Source organism: Lepisosteus oculatus, chromosome 17 (assembly GCF_040954835.1).
Source record: "Lepisosteus oculatus isolate fLepOcu1 chromosome 17, fLepOcu1.hap2, whole genome shotgun sequence".
In the NCBI taxonomy this organism is placed as follows: Eukaryota; Metazoa; Chordata; class Actinopteri; order Semionotiformes; family Lepisosteidae; genus Lepisosteus; species Lepisosteus oculatus.
In genome coordinates, this window is record NC_090712.1 from 11,221,918 (window position 1) to 11,247,462 (window position 25,545).

The 25,545-nt window shown below is 35.8% G+C and overlaps 1 protein-coding gene across 45 annotated transcripts in view; it reads right to left on the reverse strand.

Moving 5' to 3' along the window:
• rims1a (regulating synaptic membrane exocytosis 1a) overlaps positions 1–25,545 on the reverse strand; it is a 113,501-nt gene that overhangs the window by 16,334 nt on the left and 71,622 nt on the right. For 12 of the 45 annotated variants that reach the window (XM_069179736.1, XM_069179738.1, XM_069179737.1 and 9 more), the window contains 17 exons: positions 25,016–25,187; positions 24,612–24,765; positions 23,393–23,464; positions 22,380–22,539; positions 22,008–22,130; positions 20,506–20,568; positions 19,161–19,238; positions 16,638–16,751; positions 15,671–15,760; positions 13,875–13,952; positions 13,105–13,179; positions 11,045–11,116; positions 8,694–8,876; positions 7,788–7,900; positions 5,017–5,132; positions 4,660–4,820; positions 3,913–4,068 (listed from right to left, as the gene is read on the reverse strand). In XM_069179736.1, the coding sequence (XP_069035837.1) occupies positions 3,913–4,068; positions 4,660–4,820; positions 5,017–5,132; positions 7,788–7,900; positions 8,694–8,876; positions 11,045–11,116; positions 13,105–13,179; positions 13,875–13,952; positions 15,671–15,760; positions 16,638–16,751; positions 19,161–19,238; positions 20,506–20,568; positions 22,008–22,130; positions 22,380–22,539; positions 23,393–23,464; positions 24,612–24,765; positions 25,016–25,187 (1,980 nt within the window). The remainder of the gene's footprint in view (positions 1–3,912; positions 4,069–4,659; positions 4,821–5,016; positions 5,133–7,787; positions 7,901–8,693; positions 8,877–11,044; positions 11,117–13,104; positions 13,180–13,874; positions 13,953–15,670; positions 15,761–16,637; positions 16,752–19,160; positions 19,239–20,505; positions 20,569–22,007; positions 22,131–22,379; positions 22,540–23,392; positions 23,465–24,611; positions 24,766–25,015; positions 25,188–25,545) is intronic. The other 33 variants (XM_069179773.1, XM_069179748.1, XM_069179769.1 and 30 more) reach the window with 19 other exon arrangements.

Here is a 25,545-nt window from a genome sequence, read left to right on the forward strand (position 1 = left end):
ACCGTATTATATGTTAAACAGCACTAGAAATGAAATGCAGGAAAGGAACCCTGCCCACTACCATATGCCCAAAATAAAAAATGATTGCTCTCTGTAATTTACTGAAGAACTAACGTTCGCAACTTCTGCATATTAGGAGTAAAAGGCAAGCATAATAGAAAGGCATACCTAAACCTAAAGCAGCTTCACTGAGCATTATGCATGTCTTGTAAACTGAAAGCACCAATGTCTCCTTTAAAGAATACATTGCATTTGCCTAATTAATACTCCTGAAGAACATCAGAACAAGCATTTCAAATTGTGGAAATGAATTAACCTTGCAGTCACCTTTGTGTCGCACTGTTATAACAAATATCTTCATGGGTTATACTGTAGCATATATTTTGCTCCAATATGATTTTTACAGTGGCATATACTGTAGGCTTTTTTGCAGCATGTCAAAATAACTAGATTATGGCACCCATACTGGAAGATAAATTATACTGTTTTTTTTTGTTCTGGCTAATTAATCATACTTTGTCACTTTAAACCTTTAAATGAAAGTTCTCACATCTACAGTATGGAAATTTGAACCAGGCACCAGTTGTGAAATTCAAAGTTTCAATTAAAACATGAAATAACAATAGTAACCTTGTATGCAAAGGGTTCTGTTGTTGATTGCGTGTTTAAAATAAAAATTGCAGAAACAGGCACTCTCTCAGATAATGAGTTAAAAAGGTTTTGAAAATACCTTGCTGTGTAGGTGTTTTCAGAGATATCAATGCCAAGGTGGAGAACCACAGAACAATTATTACTAGAGCTTTTTGATATAACATCCTGAATTTTGTGATTATCACTAACAGCACACTTATAAACTTGTTTTAGTTTAAATTAGTCATGCATTTGCCAAAGAATGAAGCATTGCAATAGAAAACTTTAAAAAGTTATTGCCAGATCTATAAACAAACAATTTTAGTTAGGCTTTTTTTGCTGCTGCCATGTGGGTATTTACGCAAAAAGCTAAAAATAACTTGAATATCTTGTTTCATTAAAAAAAGAAAACTATGTCAGTTAGGGATGTTATGACTACAATCCCATATTCCCAAAATGCTTCTTCAAAGGCAAAAAGGGGATTACTGTATATTGTTAAACTGTACCTGTTGAGATTATACGGTTATGTCAGTTTTTCTCCAATACCTTCCATTGGTATTGTCTTCTAATGCTGTGTATTTCTGACTTACAGTACAAGAATATGAATCATATGCTTGTCACAGTTGTCACATCTACTGTATATTTAAAAATCCATTTTTGGCCTACATTCCTGAAGGGTTAATGAGATACAAATATTTGTTGCAGATGCAAATTAAATTCTAATTAAACTGCAATTAAGAGCTCTTCAGTAGGAACTAAACTGCACTGTCAAAAGAAAAATCTACAAAACTAACTAATGGAAGCCCATTGCTGACACTTCAGTTATTGTAACTAAATATTTGCAGTCTTCATCATGATTCAACAGGCCCATTAAGGCTCAATATATTCACACTAGTGTTATAATACAGAACAAGCTTTGAAATGTAAACATTTAAACTTCATCCATTTTAACTGTGTCAAAGAAGGCAGAAAGTGCAGTCCCATATCTGTGAACGTATGAAGTTGCTAGTTTGAGTATTATATCTGGATATAAATGCTAGTGACAAAATGCTATAGAGAGATTTAAAAACCACATCAGTGCACACTGGAAACTAGCAGAAATGGTAATGGCAAAACTTTCAAAACTGGAAAATAATATTAGAATGAAAAGCCCCAATTTTTCACTCTTTATAGCGATTGACCTTGCTATGGTTATTCCACTCAGTTGTGAACTAACATAGAAAGTAAAGGAAACACCTTGATTCCTACAATAAAATCAGTAAAATACTGTATCTACACAGATGCTTCACTCTTACAAGTTGTGAATAACACCTCTATGGTAGTACTATAGTATATTACTAATCATCCCAGAACACCATTATTTAGCTGTCTGGGATCCTGTTACCTTTGTACAAGCCTGATTAAATGCATATTTTAATACATAAACTTACAAAACATACAAACTTATACAATTCTATATACAGTTTATGTCCAGTAACGTGCAAACTAATATCATGCTACTAATATCAGATTTGACTGTTTTTACCGTTTTTTTTTCAAATGAAAGGTTTATTGAAAACTGTAATGATCAAATTGAATACTCCTAAATGTGAAGGATACTGAGTGTCAGCAAAACCTGAAAAGAAGATATCAAATGTGAGATTTACTGATTGCATAGATATTCAAACCCTTAAGTCAGTATTTGGTGGAAGCACCTTCTGGTAGTAATTGCTGCTTTTAACTTTTTTTCATTGGTCTCTTATAGCTTTGCAGAAGTGTTAATATGAAATTGTGACCATTCTTCCTGGCAAATTGCTCCAGTTCTAACATGTCTGTTTGGTATATTTACTGCAATTGTCAAGCCTTGCCATCAATTTTCTATTGGATTAAAGTCAGACTTAGACTGCAATTTTACTCTCTTCTCATCAAATTAATTCAGTGTGGTTTTGGCTGTGTGCCACAGATCATTGTTTTTCTAAGATGTGAATTTAGTGACTCAGGAAGGTTTTCCTCTAGTATGTGCCTCTACTTTGCACCACACATGTTTTACTCAATCCTGACAAACTTCCAAGTCCCAGCTGATGGGGAGCAGCCCCATAACATGATGCTGCTACCACCATGCCTGACATTTAGGATGGTGCTGAATGCGTGAGGTGCTGCGTTGGGATTGTGTCAGACATAATGCTTTGCCTATAGACAAAAATCTTTGATAAAGGCTTTTTCTTTGACACTCCCATATACAGGACATTCTTATCAATATTATTGATGTATGAACAGTGACTCCTATCTAAGAAATGGAAATTTGGAAATCTTTGAAAGCTTTCACAGTAGCACCTAACCACTAGTTTTTGTCTGCCTAGCTTTTCAGTTTGGACTGACCTAGGTAATGTCCACGTGGTATGATATACATTGGACTTGCTAGCTTCACTGTACTCTAAGTGATAAGTAACCTTCTCCAAATCAGTGCTTCTCGACCACTTTATCCCTGATTTGTTTTGAAAGCTCCTTGTCTTCAGGGTTGGTTTACCTTATCACTATGTGAGTTGTGGTTTCAAATTCTACAGTATATCAATGTAACAGATGTTAGATCAATTGTAGTCAAGTTAACCATTTACATCACACACAGATAGAGAGAATCCCACAAAGTTTGTAACCTTTCAAACTATGCTTTCACCTGAAGTGATTTAGGGTTGCTGCAGTAAAGAGAACAGATACTTATGCAATTGTAAATTCTTCTATTTAAATCTAATTTACAGACTACTGGCATTGTTTAGCTTCATCAGTTTGTATAGATTGGAGATGTTTGAAGGTGTGAGTGCATACTCAGACACGAACAACTTGTGGAAACTGTGCAGAAGGCTGAATACTTTTGCATGGCACTGTGTTAAAATACCATTTGGTTAACAGGATGTCAAACATTTGAAATTACTCAACATACAGAGTGAATAAATAAGGTAAACTGTTAAAAATAAAGACGCTATTCAAGGCTACGGGAAAGAAGGCCAGACTTCAGCTAACTACAGGGAGCAGGACACTGGGAAGGGCTAGGAGAGTCCAAATTCAGAACACATTTGTGCCTACGAAACTCACATAAGCACCTGAACATTAATGTCATTAATGCTGTGCTGCTAAGTGAAATTTCACTAACTTCTTTTATTCAGCATTTTCTTGAAACATTTGACACATGCTGAGGAGCACTCTTAACTTCAGCCTTTACGAGGCACGGAGCCAATACGACTGGGACTCTAAGTTGCTAGGCCAAAATATGTTCTGAATCTGGCTTTGGGTGGGGGGGACCTTTACCTCATGTCACCCGCAACTGAGTGTCTCCTCCTACTCAGGTCTTCTGTACTGTGCTTCCTTTCAGTGTGTTCATGCTTTTCCTCTCTGCCATTTAACTCCCATGAAATCCTTCTCTCTTTTTTCTCCTCACCTTTGCAGCTTTCTAAGGACTTTGACCTTTTCACGGCACGGCACAAAGGCATGCAATGTTTAAGTAATATCATTCACATGAAAAAGAATAAATAAAAACAGTAAATGAATAAACAAAAATAAACAGTGGCAAGGAATCCTGACTCACAAAGTTGGGTTAATATACAGTTTAAACATTCCATTTCTTCACTTCATCATTTTCTCCCTAAAATTAAAGCATTACCTCAAAGTTCCTGTAAGCAGTAAGGCCTGTGATTTTGCTTACTAGTATTTTTTGGAACATAAATTGAAATTTTACAAGATTACATAGTACACATTCACATTTAGTCACAAGACCTTAGATGCAGAGTTGCAGATTTGCATTCATTAAAATGACTAAGAATGCAATTGCTGGTCCTTATAGTGCGCCAGTGGTGTAGCGGTATTATGCTGGCGCATACAAATAATGCTGTTGTCTATATAAGTGTCCTGTCTGACCTGTTTTTTGTATTTGCACCGTGGACCAGGAGGAACGATATTTCGTTCCACTGTATACTTGTATATGGCTGGAATGACAAATAAACGTGAACTTGAACTTGTCTCTAATGCTTGGTACAAGCTGCCGAAAGTGGATTTTACCTGATTCTGCCCCTGGGACGCTCGGATTGTATTGACATGTAGCTTGTGCTACTGAGGCGAGAGGCACTGCTGGTACGAGAAATGGCTGACACGTCACTGATATCGCTGTCCGATGATCTAGTGGACACATTGTCACAGCTCCTGTGCTGTTCTTTGTAAAGCTGGAAAGCAGAGAATGACAGACTTTGAGATAACGACTGGTCTTCTGGAACATGACATTCTCCTCCATCTCTGTCACGATGGAGGCAAACAACACACTGGTCTTAACATGTAGAGGTTCCTCTGCTGTGTAAAGGCCCCATAGAAATATGTTTAGATGGCATTTTTTATTTTTTTATTTTTGCAGGAGTCTTTTACCTCACGCTTCGTCTTCAGTTCCCGCTCAAGTTCCTGACTGGAGCTGGACATGGCAGATGTCTTGTAGGAATGTACTTTCATTTGCAGCTGTCGTGCGCGTTCCTCTACAGCAAGAGCTACAGGAAGAGGGAGAGTTTGCAAGGGTTTTCAACTTGCAATAGATTCATTTACACAGAAATCAAAACATATATTAAGTACTAAGACAAAATGTGTGGTGTACAAGTCATAAAAAACAGTGCAATTTACATGAATTTCAGCAAGGATATTAGGTCTATATCATCATTCTCCTCTGTCTTTGCATTGCATCCCTCATTCTCTAAATTCCATGTCATTGAAGGACAAGTAAAAAGCAAGTCTGATCAAAAAGAGGACTGGACTGAATTGCACAGCACTCATTTTAAAGTACAGTTGGAAACATCTGGTGTGAAGGTGATAGCCATGCAGCACACAGTAGGACAAACGAATTTCTCCTCTAAAGATCAGCATTTTCTTTGCAACATCTACGCAGCATATAGCACTGGGTATTGGGAAGCTAAGTATTTTAATAAAAAAGGAGAAATGCATTGTTCTTTTCTGGAGTCCTAGGGTTTAATAAAAAAAAAAAACCCACAAAGCATATAATTAACCCAACAGTTGCAGACTTCTTGTTTTACCAGAAGTTTTGATCAGGAAGATGTTTCATCCTTTTTGATCAGACTTGCTATTTACTTGTCCTTCAATGACATGGAATTTAGAGAATGAGGGATGCAATGCATAGACAGAGGAGAATGATGATACATGTCAAAAACTGATGCCACTGGGATGGGCAAAAGAATCTGCCTTGTTACTCTGATGTGCAATGACTGTGCATTGCCAAATGAAGCTTTATATTGCGGTATATAAATCAGCCATCAGGCCAAACAGTGCGCCTTTACATGTGGAATTCCATCTTCACGGCTTAATACATACATATGTATTGTCACAAGATAAAGCATTTCCATAAACCACTGCTGTAATAAATACAACGATTCTGCTTCCTAACATCTAAGATATGTAATACTCAATGAAAACAATAACATCACAACAGATCTGGGGGTCTAGCATTTTTTTAATTAACTTTTACACGGTATAAAGAAGTAAATAAATCTAATTTATTTTATGACAAAGCCAACTATTGTATTTTATATAGTGTAATAATAGTAGGAATTTTAAAGTTACATGACCTAAACTACAGTATGATTAATTTGTTGGTACAACTAACTCCATTCACAGGCACACTTTCCTATTATGCTGACTACACTGTTTAGGTACTGTATTAAGACATTATTTGCTTTTATTAATTTAGAAGACTGAATTCATAAAAGGAAAGTTTCTTGTTTAATATTAAAGTGCAAAAACTTTAGGACTATAATCCCATTACAATCACTACAATTTGGAAGTTTGGTAAAATGTCCATATAAACCAAGAAAATAAATGGATAGTGAATCAATAAAGAGGTCAGAAGGTCATCTGTTTAACATATAATATTTAACTGCAACACAATTATTGTGGCTTATCTTGGTTTATAGGATCGGAAGGATCATCTCCAGCTACCTTTTGAAAAATGCACAGCATGTCCAGTAGGCTGTGGGGAATACCGAACACTTTTTCTAACCAATTAAATAGAAAATTAAAATGATTGTAAGGAACTTGACTCCAACACATTCAAAAATGCCACTGTATAAAAATGTTGCACTTCTGGACAAAGCATCAAGTCTGAATAAGTAACACAAACCTTGACTAAATAAAATAACTTCAGAACCAGGCAGACTAACCCTGACATGAAGGCAACAATTATTTGTATTCAATTTACAACTAGTGCGATACTTTAAGTTGTACTCTTATTTCTTGCAAGGTGCCATGAAGGTGGTTGGCATGCATGTCTGAATTGAAGAAAACATCCATCTTAGTTTTGTCTGTCTCCATTTCGGGTCATACAGTATGGTTCTGAACATTTATATACAGTATGGAGTTTTGAATGAAAGACTGGGAGGGGATTAAACCCTAATCTCTCCATTTTCCGTTTGCCATCCTATCAATGCTTCTTGTTAAGTCACATTTGAGTTTAAAATCAATGGAGGGAAACTCCACCCCATCTTCCCTCTTTCAGCAGCTCTGTGGCTCTTCGTATGTTATGGGGTTGGGGAGTAGTTCTGACTGTGTCATCCTTACAGACAGGCTGTAACGCTCTTCAGTCAGGTGAGTTACTCCAATAAAGCTCAACTTCTCAATCATAACGTATCAAACTGCATCACTACATATTGGTACTTAATTAAAAATGGCAAAATGTTGGGATTATTGCATCATATACAGCTACTTCCACTGATATTACTTTTTACTCCTACTAATTATCCATGTGCTGTTCATTTATTCAAAGCATTATTACTCACTTATACAGTAGAGTATTTTACTGAGGCAATCAGAACACAGTACCTTGCTCATGGATACAACAACAGAGCTCCAACTGGAATTTAAACCCACAATCATCTAGTTACAACAGCAATTCCAGAGCTCTAACTGCTGCTTTTCACTGTTACTGAAAGTAACAGTGATCTACCTTTATTTTCCAAATCAAGCTAATCCAATTATTCATCTTTCACACAAATCGAGGTTTTCAAAACAATCTGATTGAAAGAACCTGCACAGTGAAAAAAAAACTTTTCACCACATGTCTTAACAAAGCGCTACGTAAGCATTGCAAAAATGGGTAGCGCTGCTTTCCTTTTGGGTTTGCAAACAGTATCCCACAGTACCTTGCTCTATGCTGCTGCTTTTCACTGGGACCTGCGGAAGCTGCCTTCCTCTGCGTCCTGATAAAGGCGTCCCGCTTGGAGGAGACTGAGATAGGCTGCCATGCTGATGTGCTCTGTGGATATGGGGACAACAAAGACAGGCAGAGACAAGACCTGTAAGCACCTGTCAGAATCAAATGCAATGCAAAAACAAGTATTCACTAGCACATGTATTTAGGAATAGATATCATTTGTATTTACTACCAAAACGATGATCCACATCCAAACCTCCAGCAGTTTATCCATCCAGAGTTGAGATTTTAATAATCAGTTTATTTCTTTCCTCATTCTGCTTTTCTAAAAACTGTCGAAAATGTTCCAGCAGACATTCTGCAGCTCACGCTGTTTCTCTTACCTTTGCCATGCAAGAATATGGTCCTGTCTGCTTTCAATAATGGTCAAAACATGGTTGTTTCTCACAGTGAAAATAAACCTAATTCTTTTTACTTACTTGTGACATTGGACAGACACAAGAGTTTTTTTTTCTCCTCCAGAACTATAAAAATAATAACACACAGAGACTGTACTGCCTATAATTACTTTAACCATAGAAGCAAAATACTGAAGGCCGCCAACAACAGTAAATAAATCCCAGACAGAGACTAAAGAGTAGTTAGGCATGGGAGAAAATCACCAAACAACTTGGAAATAAGGAGAGGGGTCCCAGAAAGCACAGGTTTCCAAAAGATGTAATGATAAAAGGTGTATCATTACCAGGAAACCAGCAGAACAACTGGACAACGTGGATTTGGGGCCAAATGTAATCAATTCCAGAGAAAGAAGGAGGAGATGCACTCAGGAGTCAGTGAGGCACAACACCAAACAAGGGAGGCAGACAGCAGCACTTCACTGCACAAAGAATACCACCTGTGCATCAGGGGGGAGGCGGGGGCTGACCCGCCAGGAGTAATCTGATAGACAGATCGGAACATTCGTTCACTAGGCCGCTCGCTCGACCTGGAGCGGGTCGGCTTCCTCTCTTTAACGCTAAGGTGATCAGGTGATCTCGGGGCAGAAGAGATTCCCCTCCCACTAGATGTTAGCCGCTCTCTACAAACAGGCGGGAAAGAGCAAAGTAAAAACAGCGCAGTAATTTATCGACATGAACACGGCTACTGCCGCACCAATAAAACAAATAGAAACGTCATCATTCCTCAGCTCTTCGAAGTCCAGGACTTATTGTTCAGATTTTCAGGTGAGTCTGACCCGTAACGCCTTCAATTTCAATTAAACCAGCAATTCTTTACATTACACCCTCTTTCACATTCCAATGCTGTAATTTCAATTTAAAATCTCAAAAAAGCAAAAAAAAGCAGTTATTCACAATATACTGTATACTGCTGCGGTCAAATTATGTTTTTATTATTTTCTATTCAAACAGATGTCAGATCTGTGTACTCAAGGATTGTGACTTTGTAAGCATATATTATTTACACAAGAAATTAACACACACACGCTCTGTTTGCATACTGTATTTAACAAATATTTAACAATAGTATAGTTTATTATAGTAATAACCTCTAAAATATACAAAAGTAACAGAAATTAATTTTGAAAAAGTGTACTTACAAATATTTTAAGTTACAGAATTTGGGAAAACAGAATAAAAAATATTTTACTGAGATAAGATAAAAGCAAATTTAAAAATATAAAAGAAAAATAATAATAGTTCCCAAGAATGTAACACATAATCCTCAAGTGTAACATACTGTACAATATGCACCTCATAAGACATTTTTGCACTGGTGTGCACGTATTGTGTGAAAGACTTCCAGAAGAACTGATTCTATTTAGCACTTTTCATTGGTTTTCAAAAACTTTTTTTTTTCAATTTTGTTCTGTTATTTTCTTCGAAACTCTTAAACTGTATATCGCCAACATTTTGGAAAGCTTTGTTGAAGAAAGGCATTAAATCAAATCTGCCAAGTTTCAATTTCTGTGAATTCTGACCAGTTTTATCCAGAACTGAAACCATACATTCTAAATACATACTGTATACACACTAACATCAATATCACAGAGTACATATGGGAGTGCATAATTCAGCATTAAAACAAGACCAATAACAAGATCAATGAACAAAATATTTTAAAGCACTATAATAAAAGTCAAGATAATACTGAAACAACACTACTGTACTGCTTTTTTTAAACTTGGTTAAAGCGCTTCCATCAGGTCAAGTATAGATACTGAACAGATCAGGGCAATGATCCATATTTTCAAAGAACACACAACTGGAATGCTTATTATCCAAACCCTTTTTAATGCACATTTAATCAATACCATTAAACTGAAAGTCCAGATAAAACATGTATAGTAGATGAAATGTCAAAAGAAATCTACAAATCCCATTCCATTCTATGGTTATCCAATGTGATAACGATCCAGCATACACATTCACAGTTGCGGTTGGACAAGAAAATAATGCACATAAATCATGCTTATGCATTTTTAAACATGGTGCTCATACTTGGAAATGTAATAAAAAAACAGAAACAAATTATTAGCACGGTATACAGATATATATTTTAGGCCTCATAAAAGTGTTAGTAAAAGCATCCATCTACAGTAAGCAGTTTTAATTCCAACCTAGAAAGTACCATTTGTGATCTTCTGGGGAATGAATCCTGACCTACAGTATGTAAATGATCTGTGTTTAAAGTTAAAAAAACAGTCAGAATAAAATATTTACAAAGTAGTGCTGGCATTTCAGCTTATGTGACCATCAACCTGAATAGTGCTCTTTAACGTAGACAAGCTTGCCAATAGGTGTTTGTTTAGCTAGCTTGCCTACCATGGGCAATGGGAAAAAAATAACCACTAGCATTTCTTCCCCAGTCAAGAGAATTCGGATAAAAGCACTACTGAATTTCAAATGGCATTTCTTTTGTATTTACACATTTCAGAACTTTCTGATGTGGGTGTTGCTGAAATCATCTTAAACTAAAACGTGCATGTACTGACATCCTTAATTTAAAAACAGACTCATTATTTAACACCGAAGTTCCCAATCCTTTAACACCACCACAAGAATGTTTTGAGAAAATACAGTACAAGCAAACACACTTATTGTTCTTTTAAAGGTAATCTGAAATGAGCGAGTGTGTTGATGACTTACGACATTACTAGTTTAACCATTAAGAACTTTTCCGAACAAAATCTCTTTAAAAGCATCACTCTGTTATCACTAGGAAAATGGAGGCCACAGTTGATCCTACCTTTCACTTTCAGGTGCGCTGTTTTTTCTACTATGTTTTTGAGAGCTAGACCTTTCCAGTGTTCTTGACTGCCTGCAACATGGGAAGTGACATGGAACAAAAAAAGAAAAGAAAACAAAAAGTGAAGAATGTGGAGATGGCAAAATGGAAAAGAAGCATTACGTCAAAGGTTAATGGAAATAAATGAACGCCTTCGTCGTTAAAATCACCGTTTTTCTTTGTCAAAATGATGCATACATCTCTTGGTTTAGTGTTATTGATCTATGCAGTGAATGATGATAATGCTTAGAAAAAATACAACTGAACAGATTCCAGGATGCCAACCGATCATACTGCCAAATGGCACAACGTAAACGAGAAACGTAAAACCTTCTCCGCAAACTGGACAAAGGCAAAGTTTTGAAAGGTTCAGAAAAACACACTGCAGATCACTACGATTTTGATGTGTTTTGATGGACAGCAACACCACACAGATAACATTTTAGTGAGCAGTTTAGATCTGCAGTATATTGTAGACTCAATACAGGAGCTCAAGGAACCATCCAGAAAGCTGAAAAATGTAATTTATGATATGTTTGGAAAAAAACAACACCACAAAGAGAATTATTCAGTTTTGATCATGTTTTACTCTATATTTCCTGCATGATTGTTTCTTGCATTTCCACTGAGTGCAAATTTTCTGTGTTACTACTCACCCTGTACAAGGGCTTCTGTTAATCAAATGACTAACAAATGATGAAATAGTAGAAAAATAGAAGAGGTGGATATGCCAAGTGAAAGTGGCAATGAGGAATATGTTTAATCTCACGTTAATGTGAAACCTACTGTTTTATTCAACATATTAAAAAAATATATAATAATAATATATAGCCTGTTTGAAACTCTAATGGAAATGTAACCATGAATGCTTAACCAGGAAAATCAAAGTGCAGAGTTTCTTTGAAACGTGTGCAATATGGCAGTAACAGTGAAATGATAAACCCTTTAATACCACCAGCTGTCAAACGAGACTCATAACCAGTGACACCAGGTTGTCTAGGTCTTTTTATCTGGAATCTAGAAAGAGGTTTGGAGAAAAGTTGTCTGTAGATATCACGTTTTGTCAACAACACAGTTCTCTCTGTTGGTGCTTTGTTACCAAAAACACTGGTATTCATCTTTATATAAAACAGGAGAATGAACCTGTGAGTATTTTTTGTCTACAATTAAGAAACTGCAGAAATTCCCAAAAGATAAAATATATATTGGGTAATGTTTATCTTCATTTAAAGTCTCTGACCAAGTCTATAAATATTGACGTATACAGTATAGCTGTTTTAAAATTAGCTTATTTATATGATGATAAATCTTCATGATATATGTTTTTGACTTTTACTTTTGTCATTGTTGTTGCTGTGCTTTGCTTCATAAGATAAATTCTGCCACCTTTGTTCTACAGTATGTGGGCCACATGGAGGAAATGTGTCTGTTTTATCACACAGTTATGTCTCGTGTGCTGCAGGATATTGTGCAAATAGTAAAATGTGACATTTGAAGATCTAGTGAGTCTATATTAGGAGATTAGACACTTTGTAAGAATTTAATGAGTACAGAGCAAGATTTTCCGCACAAAACCTACGATGAGACAGACAGAGGGCACCACATCTTTCGAAAGTCTTTGAGATAAGTGCTTCTGATATCAAAAACAAAACAAAACACTCACACCCCTCCCCCCAACCAGCACACACACACACACACAGTTTTATCATCAAAATTAGGAAAAGGTAATCATTATTTGCACTTAATTAGAGGTTCTTTAAAAATAATTAAAAGCCATAAATGCACAAAAATAAACAAACCATTACAGATCCCCCATTTCAATTAGCAAAGCTAAACAAGCCTGTATAAAGAATTAAAACAGCTGGCAAATCAGTTAGGTCACTTTACCCGTACATCCAAAAATACATAAATGTAAACCTTTAACATTTTAAAAGGCATTAAAAAGTTATCTCTAAGCTATAATGCTAGCAGATACAATGCTTCTGTGTGTTCCAGTCACCCAGCAGTGTGCATGGAGGTACCTCTGCAGTGCCCCTGGTTTAGCACTGAGGTGGTTTATAGTCTCCTGCTTAGGGACAATAGGCTCCAACATCCAGCTTCGCCGTTAAAAAGGAAGAAACATGGAGGTGAATGGGGAAAAGAGTGGAGAAAACAAAAAACACACAAAGACAGTTACACACAATGGGGATGAAAATGTATATCAATAGCACAACATTTCAGTGCTTCCCTTTCATGAGTATTATTGCTTACTTGCCAGTCACAATCTGCAGCCACAAACATTTCTCTTTCCTGCAATCACTATCTAGTAATTTTTAGAATTTAATAAACCCTCAGCCCTGCTCCAAGAGTAAGAGTTTCTTTAACTAATTAAGTAGTAAAATTACAAACTATCCAATATCCTATTAATTTTTTGAACATACTTTTTTTTTTACAAAAGGTTGCAGGATATTTTACTTTTTAAGAACCGGCATTATGTGAATTTTTATTCCCTGGAAGCATTTAGTATTTACAGTAAATGATATGAACTTGTGAAACTCTAGATATTTGGGTACTGCTGTACTATTAAAATACATTGAAGTGAACCACATCTACTAAAATAACAACACAACCTAAATAACAGCGATCAAGATGATGAACTGCAATGAAGTGTTAAGACAAATGGTGGATTCTTATGTTGTATACGCAATCAGGGAGAACAGGGTACTACAGTCTAAGTTGTTCTACTGCTAAGAAGCTACAGTATGCCAGGCTCTACTGGGGACCACAGAGCACAGGAGGACTGTACCAGTACCTGTCGTCCTCTGGGGAGGCATGCTGGATTAAAATCCTGGGACTTGTAGGTCGCCTCCTAGGCAGTGACTGAGAGGATCTATCCATGATTGCCCCATTGACAAGATAGGAAAGACAGAATGAGTTAGGCTGCAGAGTTCCAAAGCGCAATCAGATTGGGACTGAAGGCAATAAAACCTGCAGCAACAGTCTCCTAAAATAATTTATTTTCTCCTTTGAAAATCGGAACATAGCTCTGGAGCCTCAGAGCTACTTAGCCACTTTTGTCTCTGGGCAGCAGGAAGGTACATGATGACATAACAGGGGTTATGCTTTAACTTAGTTCCCAAAGGAAGATCTAATGTCAAGATCTCCTGGGCTCCCAAAAACCTTTGACATTTATAAGACTGTCGAAGAGCCTGCCTTAGGTCAGCCAAGAGGAAGCAACCAAAGCTAAGAGCGCTTTAACGTGAATTAGCAGAAAAGGTATTTCATAAGAATCACTTACACAGGAACATAAAGTAACACAATAATTCAAAATTAAAACAGCAAGGGCATTGAAAGAAACGTTTAAAGAGAAAAACAACATATACACAAAAATCAATGACTGGACACATAAGCACAACAAAAACTAAATACAAATGAATGCAGAAATGTGGACCTATTAACTTGTCAGTGTTCAAACAGCAATGAGGTCACAGATACTGTATATTAAAATAATAAAAAGCACTATGCACACTAAACTTCTGTAAATGTGTTGCAAAAACAAATAAGATCTTGACATTCTTTAGATTCAGTCTCAATTTTGATCCAACAATCTAATTTTTCAAACTGAATAATGCTGTTATCTGGTTTGAAGCATTAGATTATACCAAACCCACAGCTTGCCACAGAGACAGTTCAATGACATACTGTATGCTATACTTTGCACTAAAAACAGCAAAAAAAAAAATCATTTTCAAAACCTTGTAGCTAGGTGTAAGAGATACGATATTGTACTTTTTGGTCATAATGTGTATTTATTTTAACCACTAAAATAAGCCATAATTTCATCTTTGAAACAAATTGATTTTTTGCTTTGAAATGCATTCTTAATATAAAATTACCATTATGCAAAATTCTCCATATAATGAAAACAAAATAAAAATGATCACCGCAAAGTGCTTATGAACACCGTACAATAACCTTTACAAAACTTCAGAAATGGTACTGTAAACTGACTACTGCAATTTCAATCTTCTAAAGTGCTTGGAGGCCTTATTGGAATGTCACTAGATGTAGCCCTGGCCATAAGATGTGTGCAGTAGCTTCATACTGCAAAAATGATTTAGAACTGATGAAAACTATGATTATTCTAAATTTATGACACATGCAGTATAGTACTGTATGTACTGTAGGTCTGCTTAGATTTATATGCTTAGAACACATACAGTACTTAGCTCAGCTATACTTAGAGAGGCATAATATAACAAACATAAAATGGGGCAAAAGGCATTTTATTGTTACAATATTGTTTATGTGGTAATCTACCAAGTTATAGTTTAATTGCAATGCAAATGATATTGTAACTCTATGGAAAAAATGAAGAGGCAATAAGACAATCTTATCCAATTTGGTGGATGTAAATAGCCGAAGTGAAGTGTGTGTACAATCTCTAGGCATCCCACTTGCATCATGTATAGTATCTCCATTTGAAACTGACTATACAACCACATGAACAAGCCCACAGCCAGTGCACATCAACAAAGCCTACTGTATTTCAAGCAAGAGAATCACCAGCACAAGTAAAAATAAAAAAGAAAAATATTTTCTGTGTACCTTTCTCGTTCTGGTGAATGGAAACTAGTATCTGGTCTCAAACAGTTGGTACTAGCACTTCTAAGCCTGTCAAGAGAGGGCTGGAGGTCACTAGTGCCAGTACATTGCATCCAAAGGGTGGTAGAGAAAGGAGAAAGAAAGGAAAACAAAAGGAAAACCATGTTAGATACTAAATCATAAAGGACATGTAATCTTAACACATGAAAAGAAACAACAAGTATGAGGCCATTCCAGATGTTAAAAGAAGCTGAAATGATTACTTCTAAAGTTGTAAGCTGAATCCTTTTGAAATCAAAATATGGGATAGCAAAATAAAGACTATACAATGAATTTCAGAATTCAAGCTCTTATTTTCAAGAGTAGGCATCAGGAAAGTTAAGCATCTCCTTACTCTTTATACCTAAATAACTAAGCACACTGCTTCTAAAATAGCTGAGAAATATAAATAATTTATCGAAAAATTAACAAAAAACTAGAGAGTAAATTCAGAAATAGCATGTTTTCAGCTCTTTTTTAATATGTATACTTTACTCCAAAACTTTGAATGCTTCTTTCATTTTTCATTATTCAGGAAATTTATTCATTTTTCAAATATATTTCAGCAATCTGACAGTACAGCTGTTATCCAAGATGTATTGCACATAAATTATAAGTCCAATAATTGATCACAAAATTCATAACATGTTGTTGTAAACTCTATAGTTTGTCCTCACACTCTGTCATATTCACTTTAAAATGATTTCAATAGTCAATGTGTAGTAGCCTAAATGATTAACTACACATAAAGCAGATATAAATCTCAGTACTCTACGGAAATAAACTGTGACATTTAAAATTTTCTTCAGTATATGATATGTACATGATGTAATCAGTCAATTCAAAGTGACTGCATAAATCACAACTTCTGGGAAAAGGACAGGACAAATATTAAGCATGTTTATTTTTGTTCATTTTCTGTGTTTCTTACCTACTCATGATTTCATCTGTGAATCTCAGAACTCTTGTGTTAAAGGATGTGCGAGGGTTCGGTGGATCCTTTCTAAGCAGTGACTTAGTCTTTAAACATGCAGGCAGAGTGGAGCTTAACAAACAGAATATATTACAAAATGACAAAGGCCATGCAGAGAGAACACATGCAAAACTAAAACCAGGTAAACAAAGTGTTGTGACATAAAAATAGAAAAATGTATAACCTTTATGGTTTATCTGTAGATAGTCCTGAATCTTTTTGTAATAAATATTTGCCAGGGAAATAAGTCTTTATTTTACTATAAATTGTCAGAACTTTCATTTTAATTAACTTTTTTAGCCAAGAATGATAAGCCAAACAGAATCAACTTGTTTTTAAAAAATCCACAGAGAAACCACTGGAATAAATTAGAGCAATTCTTTTTCCTGTTGTTCTGTTTTGCTTATTATACCAAGCACACATTAGAGTGTGTGTTTCTAGCCAAATTTCCACATGCGGTTAAATGTCAAGTTCAAAAAAATAATTATTACATCCTGAAAGAAGCAACTCATCTTCTACAGGACATAGATTTCAAGCAGCAATATTTTAACTCCTGAAATGGTTGATTTGCCAGTTTTCTAATTATGAACAGTGCACAAATGCTAATGTAAAGCAGATACAGGCAGTCAGTTGCATGAAGCTTCAAACAAACTAAATATGAAGATTCAACACTCAATAAAGCTATAGTAGTACTTTCTATCCTGCATATTTCAAAAGGATTTAGGACCCTTTTTTCAATGTTGTGTCTACGGTAGTCTGTGAAGTATATTATTGACCTGCTCTACACACTGTTATAGAAACTATTCCAGAATATGTTTTGGAACTGACCTATTAGTTTATCTACACATTACTATATGAAAACAGAGAAATGACCAACTTCTTGCTACAACATTTAAAAACAAATACTGTAATTCAGAATCAAAGTAATGTAACTACTTGCAGTATTAATATGGGACCTTGAATATACAACCAGCAGTCCTCTGTAGAACCAGCTATTCCAAGAGAACCAGAAAAGCATAGACTAAGCTCAACACAAATCTAGCCTTGTGGCTGCGTAACAGGCCATCCAGACACAAGAAATATGAATTCCCTGTAGGTCTCTATTGCTTCTGTCCCAGCCCATTACAATAGAACTAGCAATTGTAAAGTTAAATTGTTAAGTTCACAGTCTTATCATCAAAACAAAACTAGTTTACATAGACTCCCAAAAGAGACTATGTAGATTTTTTCAAAGCTTCTCAGTCTGGAAGCCAATTATGCTCCTAACTTACAGAAAGTAAAGGTTTAAAGGTACACTTTCTGCAAGACCCAACAATGATGAGATTAAAGAAAATGCTGAATATGTACACTATATTGTTATTAGCATCTAGTTTATCACGAGTTAGAAACAATTTGAGTAAATTTCAAGATTAGATAATTAAGCATAAAATCTAAGCAGCTGCCATGAACCAATTCTTCTAGAAACACCATTTTTATCTTTTTCATTCGATAGAAAAGACTGCACAGCAATTTAATTAAGTGAAGGATGTGTTTTGGCTCCACAAGAGACCATGATTGTCATATGATGTTTTTTTTAGAAACTAGCTATGCAAGAAACAAGTACAGTATTAACTCCAAAAAAGCATTGTAGCTTATACTGTAGCAATTTCCAATTAATTTGCACAGTTTCAAAGGAAAAAAAAGGAAGTAGGGTAAATAAGAAAGATCAAGGTCTAACAATTCTGTGCTCAAGGCTCTGTAGCTCAATAAATTACTTCAGGTACTGTACAAATCCTCAGCGAATGATACATGATTCAGTAAACAGAACAAATGTTTACCTTCTGTGATGGGTATAGCGATCTAAACTGCTGATACGTTGTTGGAAAAGTGTAAAGATTGTTATAATTCTGTTTCTGTAAAACCTATCAGGAACCTGAGGATAAAACATGGCATGCCATCAAAGGCAATGTGTAATGAGAAAATTAGAACAGCAAAAGATTTCTCCCTCTTAATAGTTTCATTTTAGCTTTAGGAAATAGCACTTTTTATATATTTGAAGCAGTAATTTAAATAATCATAACATAATGAATTTAATAAAATATTTCTGTGAAAGTCTGGGATATTAGTACTGTCTAATGTGTACTAGGTGCTTCTGGACAGGAAACAGAATAAACTCCATCAACAAAGACATCAAAGAGAAAATGATTAGCTTAAGATCACAAAAACAAAGTAACTGTATGAACAGAAAACATAACCCATGAATTCATTGAAACTGGAGAGTTGCCATAAAGCAATGGTAGAATTCAGCAAACAAGCAGCTTAAAAGTGCCAAGTCAGTAACCACAGAAAGAGAGTGATGTGAAAAGAAAAGAGATTTACAGGGAAGAGCTGGGAAACATGGGGCAGCTGTTAGACAATGACAAAGTAAAGCGAGGCACAGAATATAGGGAATAGTGGGTGGGGTGGATCACTTGCCTCCCAGTATCTGATATGACTCCTTACCTGTATATGTTCCTGTGAATACCATTCACTAACAACGGCATCTTGGGAGGTAATGTTTTGCTGTATTTAATTGAACTTCTTATGTTTGCCAGCACACAAGCGCATGCAACAAAGAAAGCAAAACAAAGCAGAAGCATGCAAGATAAAAAAGTGACTTGGGTCACTAAAAATATATTTGACAAAATGTAGATAAATGTAGTTCATTGATGTTATTTTGATTGTCACGAACTATGCAAGCATCCAATTCATTATAACAAACTCAAAGTAATGCAATGGACGTTACAAACCAATACCAAGGAATAACTATAATGCTCAAACAAAGCAGCCTAGCCATAGCTGACATATTAGCACACCACATACAATATGACATGTCAAGGACATTTCCAAGCCACAGTTTGCACTGGGCTCTGAAAAAAAGGGAACAGCGATCCAAATAACAAGACACTCAGACTGCAAACTTGAAAATTAAAAAGCCGTGAAAGTTCCCAGTGAGTTCCTCTGTCTTTATTTCATAAACAGAGTACACATTACAGAAAACAACTTCCACAGATAAATCATACTAATGACTTCTTCATGATCTTAGAGTATTTAAATATATAACTAGATTTATATTATAAAACGCAATTGGATGATTTTGAATTGTTACTGCAAATGTTCAATTAACACTCGTAAAAATAGACCAAGATGTCTAAATATCCTGAAACGTTTGACAAGGTACTTACAGAATATTTTTTGAATGATTACATTTTCTGCCAAATAACCTAAAAATTGTCTTTTAAGTGCAATTTACTTATCAAAAGTAAAAAGAAAAATGGTCTTTTCCATCAAGGAGGTCTTTCTGTGTAATGTAGCCATGGCAGACTTGTGTATGGGAATGTGAATTTAGTGATGCAAAGGTCTAACAGATAAAAATAACAAATATTCATTAGCTTTATTAAGCACTGTAAAAAGAACTGAATATTTGTACTCACTGGATACTTCACATAAAGCGCCAAAAAAACTTATATATCATATACAGTAGTTGAAATTTTTCATTTCAGAGAATCTTTAGCTTTTGCCTTATTTTCTATAGCAGGCATGTATATATTATTGCAGCAAAAAAGTAAAGGAGTTAAATATCCATGAAAATTCTATGCTGACAAAATGTAGGACAATCACCACAGAGAGAATAAGCAAATAAAAATGAGCGCTTAAAAAATGTCTCAATCAGAAAAACTGATAAATAAATTGATCGGAAATGCTTGTATGAGATTCCAAATGCAATATGCGCCAAAATAAAATAATAAAAAAACACAACTAAAAGAAAGGAAATAAACATTGTGAGTTCTCAGACTCTCAGATTTACCTTTTAGTATGCAGGCACTCTGCACTTCTCCCTCTCTTTGCTCTGGGCAGCATGAGGAACTCGCTGTGTTAATAATATGGATGGGGTAACAGAAGAAAAATGAAGTAATCAAAAAGAAGGGGAACAGATGTATAGTTGGTGACCCAGTGAAAATGCAAAAGAAAAGGCAAAACAAATAAAAGAAATCTAACGTACTTTTGTTAGGACTTTAAAAGTACAACTCTAAGAATATGGCCAAACAATGTACGGTTCTTATAAACAAAGTTGTCTATACTACTGCAGCTATTTCAGAAGCACTGGAAAACTGCACAGGTATTTGTTAGGTCTCTGGTGAACTAATGCTTTCCACATATCAGCCTTCTCTAAAACATTACCAAATATGAAACTTCTTGTTCCTGCTGTCCTATGTTTGAAGAAAGAGTGTCAATAAACAGTAATCCACACAACAATACCATATACAGTACGTAGGAACTATTAATGTAGATGAGACTTAAAGTACAACAGCACCTTCTAGTGGATATTTATTTAAAACATTCACAAAGGGTGCTGTAGCTGGCTACACTAGAAACTTATTTTTTAACCCCAGATAAGAACTAGAATGTTTATGGTGCAACCTCACTAGCCATGGCAACAGAAGTGCTTCTAGTAGAAAAACTGATTTTATAATTAATTTCAAAATAACCCATTAAAAAATGTGCTTCTTTTAAAATGTTAATCATAAGTACTAAAACAAGCAAGATGCATATTTACTGAGACATTGTGTGGGTGGGACAACTATTTATATACTGCAAGCTTGACAAAGAACACTATCATATCAACATTTTCATCACGGTGTAAACCAACATAAATCAGTATTTCCTCCATTTTTAATTTACAGTACCTCATTGTCCTTTTGCCTAGAAATGCATAATTTTTACTAAGCATTAGTTTGGGTTAAAAAATAAAGTCGTTTTCATATCAAAAGCTCCAAAGTGTGCACACTTTTTATTTACCTTTGACCTAAATTCAACTTTCCAATCGTAAAAAACATTTCTATTTTTGCGCTATTTCAGTCATGAACACTGACTATGGCCGGCTCATGTGTATGCAGCTACTGAAAACAATCTTAAGGGACCAATCCTTCACAATTTTTTCTTAAAATGCATAAAGTAAACCCCAAGTTTACCCCAACCCCAAGTGTCAAAAAGTTACAAAATACTGCATATCGCACCCTGTAATTTTCATTAAGTATTACACGCAATAATACCATATTCTGAACTGTGTAACTACTGTACATTTGTGTCTTCTTTTATATTCACTATTTCATTTTAAAATTCAATGCTCACCTATAATAAAGGTACAGATCTACAGGCTTGAAACAGTGAGTGGTATATAGATTCTGAGAAGGAAATGGGTTTTTTTTTGTCAGTTGTGCACTCATACAGTTTGTTTTTGAGCAATGTTCAATATGAAAAATAACTTCAGGACGTGACACATGCTTTGCACCGAAACCAAAAATGTACCTTTCCTCTGGAAAATACTGGCTGTCCCCATCTCTGGACCTGCGATCATCCTTACTTCTAGAGGCATCATGGTATCTTGTTGGGGAACGAGACTGTCTTGACTGATGAATTTCATCTAAACTCCTACGACACAAAGAAAAGACAAAGATCTCATGACTGAGCAGAGAGAAATGATAATAACACAGAGGAACAGGAGGTGTGAACGAGTGGAATTACTGTTTTGATGTATGAGTTAGGAACTATAAAGACAATGAAGTCCCAAGAGCGGAGGTCATTAATTAAAGGGAGTCTGAGTTGTTTTTCTCAGACACTCCTTAGGTGGCAGAGGGTGCCCACTACCCAAAGCAGTCCAAGGCTAGAGCAAATGCTTACCTCTGTAGTGGCACACTTGGTGGTCTGGACCGGGTCCTGCCCTGGTCATCACCGCGATGAGGAGAAACGGACCGCGAGCGGTGGTGCGCCACTCTCTGCTGTTCTGGCACAGTGAGGGTTGTAGATTTCCTTTCTTTGCTGCTAGACCTGCATTCTGCCGCTGTTTGCCATTCAAAACAAGACACATAACAGAAAAGGGTCGGTTCAAACCATTTGTACGTGGCAACCTGCAGCAGCACCAATCGAGGAATTTTATTGGCTCAGCACTACACATAACATTCACTTTAATGAGAGTACATTTTGTCATGCGGAAATCACGTTTCTCTAGGCTTCTGAAAAGCACACTGGATCAAACATGCCCAAAAAAAAGAGTTGACGGTCAAGTGTCGTCCCTTCTACATTATGCATGCAACTCAAATGAAACAGATCAGTTATTTGTTATGAAAGTGACATCCTTCTAGACATCATGCAAGAGTACGTTTTCTGGTTCGCTTAACAGGGCTGAAGCAGGAAGGCAGAGGGGTGCTGAGGAGAACGGTGTCAATACTGTATGAATATTCAATTGACTTCAGATTACAAATACATAAGCGATTGGAAATCAGAATTGTAATTTACTTTTTTACCTTACAGTAACTAGTACTGTGAATTTGAATTGTGCCTTGAAAAGCACAGGACAAGAAAATCCTTTGAGTGTTGTTTTCATTGTTCACAAGTTCAGTGATCACCTCCAGTATGTAGTGCTTTGGTACACTACCGTATGTAATGTACATGGGCAGCAGCAAACCTTTGCTCCAGAAAGAAAATCATTTAAAGGGAGAATGCTCATGGTAAAAGAAACAGCATCTTCACCACCCTCACATTTACATGTTATTTACTCTCACTCTGGGAATAACATTCGCAATGTCCATTGAGATTTCTGTCTGGCGTTTACTCCATTTTACTTCTGACCTCCTGCATGAGTCCTATAAAGCACTGTGTAAAATAACTGAATCATGCTCTACCACCCCACCCACCTGTTGAAACTACTCCAATACCATCATCAACATCATAATCTGAGATGTCACTATCAGTGATTCGTTGAGACCCTGTATAATGGTGGGACAAACACACAGCTGCAGATTTTGGAGATTCATCACATGTTAACACAGCACGACTTTCAAAGCGGTCCAGATTTCCAGGCTCTTATACAGCATGCCCATGAGGACAGTGTGCTGTTACTGTATGCAAAGTGTCTCTTGCATCATAACCCATATACTGACATAGAATAATTTTAGAAACTGTGGTTCTGGAATCATTCAGATGGAAAGGCTCATCTGTGTTTCTCCATTTGCTGGATGTGTTAACACCTTCCATATTCAACCTGGACATATTGGCATGATAAAGCAAAACAGACAGAGGAGTTTGGAGCACTTGTGCAGAAAACCTAGAGTAGTGACAGCTGTATGCTGTAAAATTGGAAAGTGACTGATTTACTGTATTGGGGGGGATGTCATGCATCATTTATTTTTAAAAATGTAAATAAATTTAAACGACCTTAACTGAATGTTCATTTTATAGCACAAAAGTCAAAATATGTAGCCACATTCAACTTAAACATAAACAATATCAACAAAATGTCAGTAATAATCTCAGACGATGAAGTATAATCCAATAAATAAAATTTTCAGTGTCATCACCTCTTTCCTCTACACCCAAATATGCCTAATGGAATTTTTTAAGCTTACATTTTTAGTGCAATTGCTGTACATGTACAGTACTTAAAATGCATATGTAGAGTATATTTAATGCACTAAAGGTCCTTTATGATGTTGACAACAGTTCAAAAGGGATGGAGTGGAGCTTGATAAAGTTATTTCATATGTAATTTACACAAATATTCACTTCTGGAGGGGGCAATGCCTTGTGCATTTGAGAATTAATGCAATGTGTTCACATATTTACCACACCTCTATGCATTTGCTATTGTCTGAAATACAAAACAGTTTTCTATGAGTCACTTTGAATTACCCATGCCCTAAATTCTGATAATCACCAAATAGCTTAAAATTTGCTTGTTCTTGTTGCTCTCGTGACTGAGAATGTGCAGGGCTAATTTCCCATGATCAAATGAAATGTAAGGGATTTTGAATCATGATAACCTACCTTGTGTTTCTTTTATTTTGCCTGCGGCTGCCTGTTGTAATTTAAAATCAACAAGACCCTTTAAAAATAAAAACAACCATAAAAACTTACTTTGGAGTTTTTTGCATGGGCTTTCCCCGTGGATATGTCTCCGTGGCATGTAAGGTGATGGCTGTGGCAGAGGTAGTGAAGATACATCATGCGTCTGGAGTTTGTACCAGTGTGGCTCATCATCCAACAGAGCTGTTTCCAGCTCTATTAGAATCTAAATATAAAGATGAAATAACACCTCTATTACTTGGGAAAGAAACTTTAATAGTGTTATATTACAGGGAAGTTTGCAGTAGCAGTGTTTTTTTGGAAAATCCTTAGCACGGAACAAAACCTATATTTAAAACCATGGTCACAGAAATATTTTAGTCCTATTCTTGTACGAAGATGAAATTGTTGGATGAAGATTTCGAGCAGAATAGAATTGCCACGTCTGAAACATTGGTTTACTTGTTAAAACGTACCTCTCCCAGAAATTCACTTGCTTCCTCTTGTACTCTTGGTTGGTCCCATACGGTGATCTCCAGCATTCGCTCTCTGAAGTCCCTTCGATGTACATGGGAATACAGAAAGGTTTGGTTCCACTTCGGCTCCAGGCTCTTCTTGACTGTTTTAGTCCTCCGTTTACTCTTGTCACTGAATATTACAATAAAATTCACATTTAAAGGTTATCTCTCTTATTCTGTCTACGGCAGGGTGTACACTGCCATCTACTGTGGTTTAAAATAACTGATTACTGTATTGCTGTTGCATCTTGGAATGGGAAAAATTGCGTTCATGTAATAGATGATCAGTAAAGTGTAATACAGTATACAGAAAAAATAAAAACATTATGTTAGATTAATTACCCACAACATTAAAGAATGAAACGCTAATCTTTACATATATTATTTTTTGTTTCATGATTTATAATTATGATTTGTTGACCAATCTGAGTTGCTTTGCACTCAGCAATATGTTTCTGTTTACTCTAAGTTCTTGTGAATCACCTCCT